General features: G+C 36.7%; 1 protein-coding gene across 1 annotated transcript in view; it reads left to right on the plus strand.

Moving 5' to 3' along the window:
- The window catches only part of LRP1B (LDL receptor related protein 1B), a 1,820,879-nt gene that overhangs the window by 1,027,651 nt on the left and 779,345 nt on the right, over positions 1–13,883 (plus strand). The window contains exons 10-11 of the mRNA XM_029226108.1: positions 95–238; positions 5,547–5,783. Coding sequence (XP_029081941.1) covers positions 95–238; positions 5,547–5,783 — 381 coding nt within the window. The remainder of the gene's footprint in view (positions 1–94; positions 239–5,546; positions 5,784–13,883) is intronic.

Raw genomic sequence — 13,883 nt, forward strand, 5'->3', positions numbered from 1 at the left:
TTTCCTCTTGCACTGTCAAAGTTTCAACATACTGATGCACATAATTATCTTGTCTTTGGAGAATTTCAAGCATGCTCTTTTTCATTTGTTGTAGTCAGAAGCCATGCATGTGAAGTGGATCCATACGGAATGCCAGGGGGATGTTCACACATCTGTCTGCTCAGCAGCGGTTACAAAGCACGGACCTGTCGCTGCAGGACTGGCTTCAACTTGGGAAGTGATGGCAGGTCATGCAAAAGTATGTTATTGAAAATCAAACATTTGCCAGCAGCTAATGCTTCAGAATAGGGTTCTTAGTATTAATTAGGAGCATCAGCATCAGTAATAACGTGAGACGTCATCAGGCCAAATTTGCCTGTGAATGTGTACAAGCCATTTTTCTCAAAATCAGTATTTAGTTTTTGGTTTTTTTTTTCTCTTTTGTATGTGTGTGATAATGTGAATGAGAAACCTAATTGGGCTGTAGAGTCACCAAATTTATGGATCTTTGGGAACCGTACTTTAGGGAAGATTTTTAGGAAGATCCTTTCCTTAATTCCCTAAAGAATGTTCGTTCATGGTCTAATGAGCCTGAATCGTTGGTTAACCAGATTTTCTCTTTTTTGAACCAAGATGCTGCCTCTAGTAATAGGTGTGTTTAGTTCAACAAAAATCCACATTAAGTAATATTTCACTTTATCCAGCATTGGGGATGAAATTCATTTCATTATTTCACTTTCCAAGTAACTGGAGCTATACTAATTAAATATCAATCTCTTTAACAATTTTGTTAAAAAGTTATCTAGTAGTTGGACATATCTTTGTTTTATTTTTGAAATATGCTAGAATAACTTAATTATTCTTTATTTAAATAAACTAATAAATATTTTTCACACATTACTTTTGTTAAATTTAAATTTTTACACAAAAATTAATTAAGTTCTTTACTCAGGGTCCGCGTAATCAGATGTAGTTTTAATGGCTCTCATAGAAATGGTGTCCATGTGGAGACTGTTGGTTTTTAGATGTCCCACAAATACCATAATTTTTAAGATTATGATGACTGTTTTTTTTTTTTTTTTTTTTTTTTTTGCGGTACGCGGGCCTCTCACTGCTGTGGCCTCTCCCATTGCGGAGCACAGGCTCCGGACGCGCAGGCTCAGCGGCCATGGCTCACGGGCCCAGCTGCTCCGCGGCATGTGGGATCTTCCCGGACCGGGGCACGAACCCGTGTCCCCTGCATCGGCAGGCGGACTCTCAACCACTGCGCCACCAGGGAAGCCCCTGATGACTGCTTTTTACAGTGTATATTTTGTCTTGATATATTTTTGTCTGTGCTCCCTCTCTGACTACTGCCCTGCCATCTCTTTTGCTTTCTTATCGTATGCTTGCTGAGGACTATGAAATGAGATCTCTAAATTTGTTATAATTTTAAGTCTAAGTGGTTAGAATTCATAGTGCAAATATTTTTAAAGTGAGAACCCAAGAGACTTAACTGTGATAAAATACATGCCTTTTAGTACTTTTTTTTATGTCCACCTTTGTATCAAATGCTAGGGATGTAGAGACACCAGCTCTCATGTTCAAGAAATCCTCTGGATAATTGAAGGTTTTGTGTCAGAAGCCTCAAGATAGGGGTAGTTTTGTGTGCGCGCGCGTGTGTGTGTGTGTGTGTGTGTGTGCGTGTAACCAGCCTTTAAACTGCTCTGGTTACCACTTGGGAAGTGATGGCATGCCATGCAAAAATACAGTCATGCACATGTATGCATACATATATACATGTGTGTGTATATATGTACATGTACATTTATATATGTGTATACATACATACACACATATATATACACATATACATATACACACACACATATATATACACACACACGTTTGTAAGCTTCAATCATCCCTAATGTAGTGATCAATCAGGGTACATTTACATTTAAATTAACAGAAACAATTCTAGCTATTTTAAGCAGAAAGGATCAAACACAAATAGGTACTTACAAAATCATTGAGAAGCCTGAAGCAGCAGCTTCTAGACTGGGTCTTGGGAACTTTCCTCAAAACCACCACAAACTAGCCTGGCTTAAGCTGGAACACCTATCGTAATCAGAAGCTAGGGCATCGGGAAGCCACAAATGGCAAACATGGTGTTTCAGAAACACACCATCTTAGCTGAGATCTAGGGATTAGGAAGTTTGCACCAAAACTACTAGCTCCAGAAGTAATATATCATACTGGAAAATAAAACAACAAAAAATACACAGCACAGCAAAAAGATACCCTCTTCCTTGTCTCTTGATATACAGAGAGGAAGAAGACTGATGTGGAAAAATTCAGTTTCTCCATCAGATAAATACCAGCAGAAGCAACAAAAGGTGGTCTCATTTCTATATTCCAAACTCAGGCTAGTACATCTGACTTTAGGTACTTAAATCAAAACTAGAGCCATGGCTATATTGGTGTCTGTGAAATGTAGTTTTTAGTTTTCAATTGTCTATGGTATAGGAAAACACATTAGAAGAAACTTCAGGTAGTGAATGATTGAAAAAAGTGACTGAATAAAACAATGGGAAAAATAGTTACCATTCTTATTTAAAATATACATACACATGCACGCGTGCACATACACATATACACACATACATTAAACCAATGAAGTATTGTGCCAGGTTTACCGATTAAAGCATCAATTAAAAATACAAGCAAAAATAAATGTTAGCAAGAATAGATATGGTGAAACCAGCATTCTTACGCCTTGCTAATAGAACTGGAAATTGATTAGAAATTAGAAACAACTATTAGAAAGACATTTGATAATAACATACAAGAGAGATAAAACTGATAACATCCTTTAACAAGTTATCCCACTTTTGACTAAAGAAATCCATTGTAAATGTATGTATAATAACAAAAACCCAGAAGCAATCTAAATATCCTACAGTTGACCATATTATGTTGCCTCTCTAGCAGGGAACGTGATGCTGCCATTGAAAAGAATGTTTTGAAGACCTTTTAATGACACAACAAAGTATTGTTAAATTTTTAAAGTTAAGTAGTAAAATGCATATGTAAGATCCCAATTTTTTAAAAAACAAAAGTATCTGTGCATATGATGTCGGTAGGGAATACTCAGGAATGTTAATTTTCAAATGAATCTACTTTTAAATAATGTAAGATAGGGGCTTCCATGGTGGCGCAGTGGTTGAGAGTCCGCCTGCCGATGCAGGGGACACGGGTTCGTGCCCCTGTCCGGGAAGATCCCACATGCCACGGAGGGGCTGGGCCCATGAGCCATGGCCACTGAGCCTGCGCGACCGGAGGCTGTGCTCCGCAACGGGAGAGGCCACAGCAGTGAGAGGCCTGCGTACCGCAAAAAAAATAAAAATAATAATAATGTAAGGTAGTATCTTTAAAGAAAATAACAAGTAGGTAGACACTGAGAGGTTGTGAGGGTAATGAGAAAGAGGGATGTTAATATTCTTTACCCAGTAATTCCACTTCTGGAAATTTATACTAAGAGATATGGGAAAAAGCATATCTCAGTGTTATAATAATGGAAAGATAAAATCAACTGAGGAATGATTTGGCAAGTTATCATATATTATACTGATCATACTGAAGGAATGTAAGACAAAAATAATGGATCAGGGACTTCCCTGATGGCGTAGTGGTTAAGAATCTGCCTGCCAATGCAGGGGACCAGGGTTCAAGCCCTGGTCCAGGAAGATCCCACATGCGATGGAGCAACTAAGCCCATGTGCCACAACTGTGGAGTCTGCGCTCTACAGCCCGTGAGCCACAACTACTGAGTCCACGTGCCACAACTACTGAAGCCTGCATGCCTAGAGCCTGTGCTCTGAAACAAGATAAGCTACCACAGTGAGAAGCCCGCACACCACAACGAAGAGTAGCCCCTGCTCACAGCAACTAGAGAAAGCCCATGCACAGCAACGAAGACCCAACACAGCCAAAAAAAAAAAAAAAAAAGAAAGAAAAGGATCAGCACAGAATATAATCTTAATGCTAAGGTTTAGTAATAAAAGCAGAATACAAAACATATTCTCTTCTATATTAGTGTGCATTAGAAAAATAGCTAGATAAATTAAATTTGAAATAGTCACACCAAGGAATATAATACAGCAATGAAAATGAATGATTACTACAACAACCATAGATGAATATAAAATATGTAATAAGAATAAAATTAATAGCACACATGCAATTCAAACATGCAAAATTGAACAGTCTACTGTTGGGAAATACAAACAACATGTGGCAAAACTTCTAAAAAATGCATGGTAAACACAATAACCATATTATTGTATATAACCAGAGATACTGGATGTCTCTGGGATGGAAGGGGGGTGAGTTTTGGGGCATGTGTGTGCATTCTAATGTTCTGGAAATATTCTTAAGATCTATGCTAGGTACATGAGATTTGTTTTATTTTTTGTTCTTTAAATATTAACATTTTGTAAATATTTATATATATATTTAATATTCATTAACACTACTTTTAAAAGAAAACAAGAAAGAAAATATATAAAATGATTATACAGTTTGCATTGAGGGTGTTGAGTTTATGAGTAATTACTTATTTTTTTCCTCCAAATTTTATAATGTAATTATTTTAATTTACTAATAATCTCACTATGGTATGGTTATCCAAATATAGTAGTCATATGTATCCTCAGTTTTCTTAATAAAACCTAGTATGTTTTCCTTTCCATATGAAGTATTCCTTTCAAAATTATGTACACTAAACTAAGTATAATGTGCCCTAGCAATACGAGAGCCTGGCGTGTAGTTTCATATAAAAGTCTGAAGGAGTTCATTCATTCTGTAGAAAAAGCTTCCTTGATTCTTGCATTTTAACCCAGGACACAGTTTTTTGTTTTGTTTAGTTTTTGATAAAGGCTGTGTTGTACATCAGAGTTACCGGCAGACAGCATCAGCCTCTAACGTTCTAATTAAGATATGAAGAAAGAAGTGACACTGTAACTGGCATTTTATTTTGTCTTAAAAAAAAAAATCACGTTTATACAATCTATAATATATTCACATGCAAGTTATATGATACTGTGTGATTCTTTTTGTTTGCTTCTGACAGTCTGTAGATGCAAACTCTGAGTAGGGGGTGTGTTTTAAATATTCTGAAGTTTTTAGCACTGTCAAACATAATGAATGCTACAGTTAGTATCTACAGATATGTTAGATAGATTGTAATGACTTGTAAAATTAAATGTGCCAGATGTTTTAACAAGTGTCCATTTTACAGTTATAAGTTATCCAAGGATCTGTCGTGTTTTTGCTATACAGTTAACAGGCAAAAGAATAATTAACTAAATATAACCTATTCACAGAAGTAATTTCTGTTTTAACTAAAGTAATGCAATTAGCTGGCCTTCTTGCATCGAGATGCATTTGGCATATTTTAGGGTTTAATTTTTGGTACTGAATTTAAAAAAATGTTAATTGTGCCAGTTAATTAAACAGTGGCATTATGCAGGGTAAAGAAGATTAGGCAGCATCGGTTGTTTATGTTTGTAATCTTTCTTTTGCAGGACCAAAGAATGAGTTGTTCCTCTTTTATGGGAAGGGACGCCCAGGAATTGTTAGAGGAATGGACTTGAATACCAAGATAGCTGATGAATACATGATCCCCATAGAAAATCTGGTAAACCCTCGTGCTTTAGATTTTCATGCAGAAACCAATTATATCTACTTTGCTGACACCACCAGTTTCCTAATTGGCCGGCAGAAGATAGATGGCACAGAGCGAGAAACCATCCTGAAAGATGGTAAGTGACAATGTGTATCAAACTGCCCAGAGACAAAACATTTATTTAAAAGGATAAATCCAACGTACGTCAAACTAGCTTTAACCAGAACCCAAGTTACTGTTGATTTTAAAATATTTGTTAATTTCTATTTCTTGAGTAACATTATTTCAACATGTTTTCCAAATACTGACTTATTTAAAACCTTCATTATAAAATTGAACTTGCAATTGTCCACTACATTATAAGTATTACAGGAATTAAATTGAGCTATTAATCCACCTTCGTGGAAAATGTAGACTTACAGTTATATGTTTACAGTGTTATATGGTAGAACATAAGATTTAACAGGACATTGGAGACTTTTGTAATACTTGGTTCTCACTGGAATATTGGTCGTGTCACTCAAAGTTCATTAAAAAGATCAATGTTCCCATTGTCCTCACGATTCTTGCATATTGTTTTTGACGTTACATTACAATTGAGTTCTTTAGAGTCACCCTTGACATAATATCTGGAGAGAAACTTTGTTTATACCTATTTTTATTTACAAATACATATATGTTATTATATATAATATGTAAACATAATGCATATACTTTATTAAGATCAGTGAGTTTCATAAATTACTTGGCTTAGAACTGATCAATAATGAAATAGTACAACTTTGGTATAAGTAAAAAGCATCTTTAATAATCAAGCAAACTGAGTCTTCGACTGGCTGCTAGTCACTTTTAGGCGAGTTACTAATGATTCTGGACCTCAGGTTCCTCATATATACAGTTTGCTTCTCAAATATTTAAAAAATCCTTGATTTAGGGACATTAATTTTATGCTTATTATATGAAGGACACTGTGCTAGCTATCACAGGAGATTAAAAAAAATGTTAGGAAATGGCTACTGCCTTCGAGGAGTTTATAATCTACCTTTGGAGATAATATAAACTCCCCCAAAATATTGGGTTGGCTAAAAAGTTCATTTGGTTAGTGAATACGTTGTTCAATAAAGGTCTTGGTGAAAATGAAAAATGTGTCTTTTATTTTTACTTAAAACCAAATGAACTTTTTGGCCAACTCAATATAAAGGCTCTGCAGCATTTAATTTAATAAGTTCAAAGCTGGCCCAGAGAAATACATGATTAATGGAGAATGTCTGTGTAATAAGAATACACAGGAAGGCAGAGGTGTCTTTATCTGGGGATTCTCAGAGAACTGTTTTGTGAAGGAGGTAGTATTTGGGCTAGATCTTAAAGAAAGAATGTTAAAGGGGAGGGGAGTATATTTCAGCACCAGGAATTCCATGAGAAAAAACCAAAACAAACAAAACACCAAAAAGCTCATGCTCCAGAAAGAGGATGAGAGGAACATTAAGTGGGTCACTACTGCAGGTTTAGTTTACAGGTAATCATGACAGAGGAGCTGTGGATCCCGAAAGGTAGTGAAATTCAAGGCCTTAAATGTGAGGTGAAGGGGCTTGGATAAAATCCTGAAGGGGTAAGAGGAAATGCTTTTGAGCCAAAGAATAATGTGAATAAAAAGATATTTTAGGGGCTTCCCTGGTGGCGCAGTTGTTGAGAGTCCGCCTGCCAATGTGGGGGACACGGGTTCGTGCCCTGGTCCGGGAAGATCCCACATGCCGCGGAGCGGCTGGGCCCGTGAGCCATGGCCGCTGAGCCTGTGCGTCTGGAGCCTGTGCTCCGCACCGGGAGAGGCCACAACAGTGAGAGGCCCACGTACCGCAAAAAAAAAAAAAAGATATTTTAGGAGAATCAATATGGTGGTGGAGTACAGAGTGAATCAGAGGGAGGAAGTAGAGAAAATAAAAGTAGAGAAACGGACTAAAATTATTTACAGCATGAGTAGTAATGCATGATGGTCTCTCCTGTCTTTTAGAGGGATTGGGGACAGCATGAGAAGATTATTCATTCAACTCAGGTTCAGTTTAAATCAAACTTTAATGATAAAAATACACCTTCCACAAGCAACAAATGAAGTGCTAAAATGAAAAATATCCCTGTTTTTGTCTTTTTTTATAGTTTACTGATTAAGGCAATATAAATCCACCATGACTTAGCCACCTAAGGAGTGTCTAATTAGAGTCAAGAGTTTTACTTTAAATTGCATGAGGCAGAGGCTGTCTGCCTACTTTTCTCTGTAATCCAATAACGAATAATAGGAACTTGACAATTTTAGAAGGACAATAAACTTGCATATTCTAAGTAGATGCATTTGGATTGCTCTAATTTTGACCTAGACTGACATGTAATATAGAGGATCCTTGGGCTCTTTTCAAAAAGTGTCAGTTCCTGTGCTGTGACTGAATGTTCCAGCTAATAATCCTAACTTTGATAACCATATCTAGTCAGTGACATTGGAGTTCTTTGCATTTTACCACAGCAACAGAGGTCAATTCTAATGGCCACTTGACTGCCAGGCACATCTGTAGAGTGTTGCTTTGGCAGTAGGAAGGTTCTGAAAACCTGTCGATTTTTACACCTGAAATATATTTAACATTTTGATTATCCTATACAAGGGACAGCTTAATGTCTTTTTATTAGCTTATCTTGCTTCTTACCAGTAAGGAGAATAATAATACACATTATGCTGTGAGATTAACATGTCAAAACAAAACTTATATTTGGCAAATGACAATTCGTGATTCTTGGGATCAGAAAAATTAAGTTCTATGTATATTCACTCATTTAACTAGTCTACCAACTAACCTGAAGACTGAGAGGTAATGCTTGGTTTGACAAATGATTTTGTAAGCTTAGTAGAAATTCTGAATCTTAGATAAATGTGTATAGTTTGAAGTAGAAGGCTTAACGATTTTGCTGTTTTTACATAAAACATAAATATCTTGAACATATTCTTTACAAGCTCAGATCCTTTTTATATAGAAAAAAACAGCATTTAAAAAAAAGACCCATCTCTGTTCATTCTTTTTGTTTTCTCTCTTAGAGTTTTATTGCAAACATCCTAAATGTGATATATCTCATAATCTTTGTGTAATATTGTGGGCTAAAATGGTACATAAATAAATAAGAAAGGAAAATTGCCCATTTGAAGTACTTACATATATCTCAATAATTATGGAAAATATCTATGAAATGAAGACATATTAGTGATTTAATAAAAATAGACTTTTATAAGGACAAAACACTTACCAGTCTTTATTGTGTTTTACTCTTCAGAATTTTTTGACAAAATTTCTGGTAAAATTTATACTCTTGATTTCTTTTAATTAATTACTTGATTTATTTATTTGTCCAGTCAATAAATATTCATTGAATGCTTTCCCTGAGCCAGGTGCTATTTTAGGTGATGGGAATGCTGCAGTAATTAGGACAAAGCTTCATAGTTAGTTTACATCCAAATAGTGAAAAATAGATAATAAACAAATAAAGACATAAATGAACAAGATCATGATAAGTGCTCTAAAGAAATAAACGAAGATGCCAACAGCAAGCGAAAATAGACTAAGTGGTTAGTCATTCTGTTACCAAATTAGGTCTTATGATCCCCCACTTGAACCCTAGCCTGGCCAAGCCCCTGCCTCAGGGGGAAGGAAGGTTCTTTTCTGTTTGGGTTTGCAGAGCCAAAAATGAAACCAAAGTTGAGATTGAAGCAGCACAATCATTATTCAATGGCCGGAGAATGGAGAAGTGGGATCTTAATCACAAATCAACTTCTTGCCCAGGGGACTGACAATTAAGGCAAGATTTTAAGGGCAAGGCTAATGATGGGGAAGTGTATGCATTGGTCTTCTGGGAATAGGCAGGTTCTTCCTGGAACTGGGGTGTCACCTCTTTTCTGTCCTTGTATGGTCCTCTGGCATCTGGGTTGGAAGCAGGTTGAAGCATCATGGGCAGACAGACAGGGGTCTTACTATTACAATGAGATGGTAATGAGGTGCAGGGCGATATTCGTCCCACTTCTGAAGTTGAACCAGCTTGCACCAGTTTTCTTATAGTGAGACTCTTGTTCCTGTGCTGTGAACACAGCTAGAGGATATGGTCAGCTGTGGTTTTCTGCAAATTTACCTGGAGGGAGTGCCAGGAGTATGATTCTGGGGCAATAGCCTTGGTAACAATTCTTGCCGATATAATTGTTATGCTCTCTAAGAGGACAAGATAGATGTTCTTTATAAGATTGTATTCATGTTTAGATTCTTGAATGTCTTGTCCAAGATTCATTTTTCATGGCAGAATGAATTATAATTTCCAGCAGAAAGGAAAAAATACAAAAATGAAAACTTAGTATTCAATTTATTATTGCATATATTCTATTAGTGCAGTACTTGGTTTTAAGCTGTATAAATTAGTTATACTGAGATACATATATCCAAATAGAAGGTATGTTAAAATATCTTTCACATTATTTCATATCTTTAAAGTCTTAAAAAAAAAACACTCAAAGCATTTTTCCTGAGTTTGAAAGTTATTAATGCCTGCAGCTGTAACAGAAAAACTGTAGTTTCAATAGATCTCATCATTAAACTGCAGACTTGAGGTCACCAAATTTGTGGTAATTTGTAACCGTAGCCAGAGGAACTAATGCAAATCATGAGCTCTGAACCGCTTTGCTATATTGACCTTATGTACTTCTTTTTTTTTTTTTAATTAATTATTTATTTTTGGCTGCATTGGGTCTTCATTGGTGCCTGTGGGCTTTTCTCTAGTTACAGCAAGCGGGGACTACTCTGCATTGCGGTGTGCAGGCTTCTCATTGTGGTGGCTTCGCTTGTTGCAGTGCATGGGCTTCAGTAGTTGTGGCACACAGGCTCAGTAGTTGTGGCTCACGGGCTCTAGAGTGCAGGCTCAGTAGTTGTGGCGCACGGGCTTAGTTGCTCCGGGGCATGTGGGATCTTCCTGGACCAGGTCTCAAACCTGTGTCCGCTGCACAGGCAGGCGGATTCTTAAAAACTGCACCACCAGGGAACCCCTGACCTTCTTAGGATGGGCTCTACCTGATTGAGATCTGCAGTAAGTACACATTTCCACACCTCGGAGTCTTCCTTTAACTGAAGATACTTACAGGATCCATGAGGTTAGAGAACAATGAATAACTTTGGGCAGCATGGAAGAGAGGCTCTCTGTTTTGATATGAATAGAACTGTAGCCAGGAGTTAGGGAGGCAGTCTCTGACAAACATATCTTCCAAATGACATGTTTAAAGGTTATCTGTTGACATATTATCAAAGTATCAAAGGGTAGTGCCATATTTATGTGATTGCCTGTCCAGCATGTGAAGAGTCAGACCCTATTCTTCAGCTCAGTTCTATCCAATTTTGTGTTGAAATGTATGGTATTATACCTGGGCCATGAATTATTATTTGATAATTCATCATTGTAATACCACTACCACCACCACATACACGCACATAGACAAACACCGACTTAAGACACACTTCAGAACTCCAGAAATATTCCCAGACCTCTATTTTAACCAGGACTAGTGTGGCCACTCAAAACAGGTTATAGGGTGCAGTCTGTTCCCAGATGACACCTACGTGAGAGTGAGACTATAATTTTCTGTATCTAGAGATCACCATTTGTTCTTGGATTTCAATGAACTTCACCATTCTATAATTCTCTAGGAATTTCTAGTGTCTCATAAAGATCGAGTGTTAACAATTGATGAAACAAACCTGTTGAGATATCATTAATAAATTATGTTAGAAAGTTCCCGTGAACGTTAAGTAGTCATTATGCCTTGCAAAACATTTTAAAATTAAGAACAAGCCTTTACTCTCTGCTGTTAGATTGCAGGTGAATATCAATCTCATTTTTTCTGACTTTAATTCTGACTTTTTCATAAAGAAAAATTCTGAGTGATGTAGACTGTGACCAACCATTAAAGGAAATAATGAATACATTTGTCAGTAATGAGACATTTCTTAATTAAAACTGTTAAGAAGAGAATTAAAGAATTAAAACTGTTAAAAGTTGCAAGCATTTGCAACCTTTGAGAATCTAATGGTTATTGCTGTCCTGCTGAGTAGCAAGGTTATAGCCTATTTGTACATAACTGACTCTTGTTGACTATCAATAAGATGTTTTCCCAGAATCCGCAGGAGATTTGAGTCCTGAAAACATTGGTTCAATTTCATGTTTAGTTTATATATATTTCTCATAATTTCTGATGTTTCTCAGGAAGTATATGAGATATTGGAAAAATGTTTAAGCCAATATATGTGTTTTTGTCAGAAAAGTTGACATGGGTATAAAGAAATTGAAATCTGGGTTCTAAAATATATTAAGTCATAAAAAATGGAATTGGCCATGTTGCTAATAGGTTATAGTAAACATGGAAGAAAAGATATCTTTCCCTTTATTTGTTTCCACCCAACATAGGTATATATATACATGCACAAGCATGGACAAATACAGCATACTATACACACACACACACACACACACACACACACACACACACACACACACATACACACACATACACACACACACGAGTTCAGAATAGCCCTAGAAGTTTCTATAAAGAAGTCTATTATCTTGTAAATGTTTAATTACTGGTAAGGTCAAAAGATAGAATGTGAAAATATTTGATAATCTCCAAAGTACCAATTGAAGTTTTATTACAAATATGATTGTTACATCAGTAAATATTCTGGTCAGTAAAATTTGGGGGCACTTTAAATAAATTTCCAGTTTTACCATGAATTAAAAAAATAGAAATACATTCAACCTAATTGCTTAATTATTCTCAGCATTATGTAATCTTTGTTACTTCAGAAATCACTTGGGAATCCTCTGTTAAACTAGTAGGACTAATATTCTAATCACTGGCTGTAATTGTACTTTTGTTTAGGTTAATGCAAATTTCTGATGAAAAAGAAAAGTTTAATAAATTAGTCTTGGCAGACTTTACTATGGGGGGTCTAAAATAGGAAATGCTAGCTCAAATTGTGGGGACAGTTAATATCCACAGTGCCAGCTGAGCAAGTTCCCTTGAAACTAGCCATTATGAGAGGATTTTAGGGGGTGATAATAGTCATTGTCTGTAGAACACGTATGTCAAATAATGTGACTCTGCCCTATCTAAAGTGAAGTTTTATTTTTGCCTTTCATTGACTATTAAAATGTATTCAGTAGAGTGAATACTCTTACCCCATAGCAAAACTTGGTCAAATCCCAATCCTTTCTGCTAACAATGAGGCAGCAGCCAGACCTCTTGGTCATGTTAGGTCAGAAACACAGACTCAGTTTGGGAATGCCCACTCCACTATATATACATATGTCACAATTCTAAATTCAGTGTATCATCAGATCTTCCCTGTTCCCCACGTGTATTGTCTTCTGGCTAGAAAAAAGGAAAGGAGGGCATATTTGGTTCATTCTTTCTCTGTCCTGCATTTATTTTCCTTGCCACCCCTCTCAGCTTGTTAGTTTCCAATGCCCACTCACCTCTCAACATTGGTAGGAAGAGGTGAGAGGGTAAGATTGGTTAGGAGTGATAAGGAGATAGCAAAGGTCCTATGTGAACTGGTTCCATTATAAACTGACCTCTCTCTGAGACTGCCAGATCTTTAAAATCACTCTTGGGGTGTGTATATGTGTGTGTCTGTCTGTGTGTGTGCATGTGCAAGCTATTTGGAGGTTTTCTGCTAGATCCCTCTAATTACATTTCCCTTGGCCAAAGTGCATGAAACTCTATGCCTGTGACTCTGCATCCTTGAATAACCAGTTCCTGTCCATCTTCTTATTGCTTGAGTCCCTGTAACCAGCCAGATTGCAGACATCCCTATGCCAACTTATGCTCCTGTGTGGTCCATGTATAGTCCCCAAAATTATTTGTAAACCTTCTGCCCCAATAAACTCTGGGAGTGCAGATACAGTGCAAATCAACCCCCACTAAGTATTCTGCTACCAGAGTCCACTTTAGCTTTTTCAGGTGTGAGACTTTCTCAGGTGTGAGTTTTGCACATTTGGAAAAACTAACAATTCAAAGATCTCTCAGAGGCCCCATACAAAGCTCCATCACTAGAGTTGAGGTAAAAAGTACCCTTCCATTCTCTCTTTTCTACCACCTTGGGGCATTGAAGGGTAGGGACTAGAGACTAACAGAACAGCAGCATCACTCTCCAAAGAAATCTCCTAA

This window comes from Monodon monoceros, unplaced genomic scaffold (assembly GCF_005190385.1).
Source record: "Monodon monoceros isolate NGI ecotype Baffin Bay Population unplaced genomic scaffold, NGI_Narwhal_1 Super_Scaffold_16, whole genome shotgun sequence".
Lineage (NCBI taxonomy): Eukaryota > Metazoa > Chordata > Mammalia > Artiodactyla > Monodontidae > Monodon > Monodon monoceros.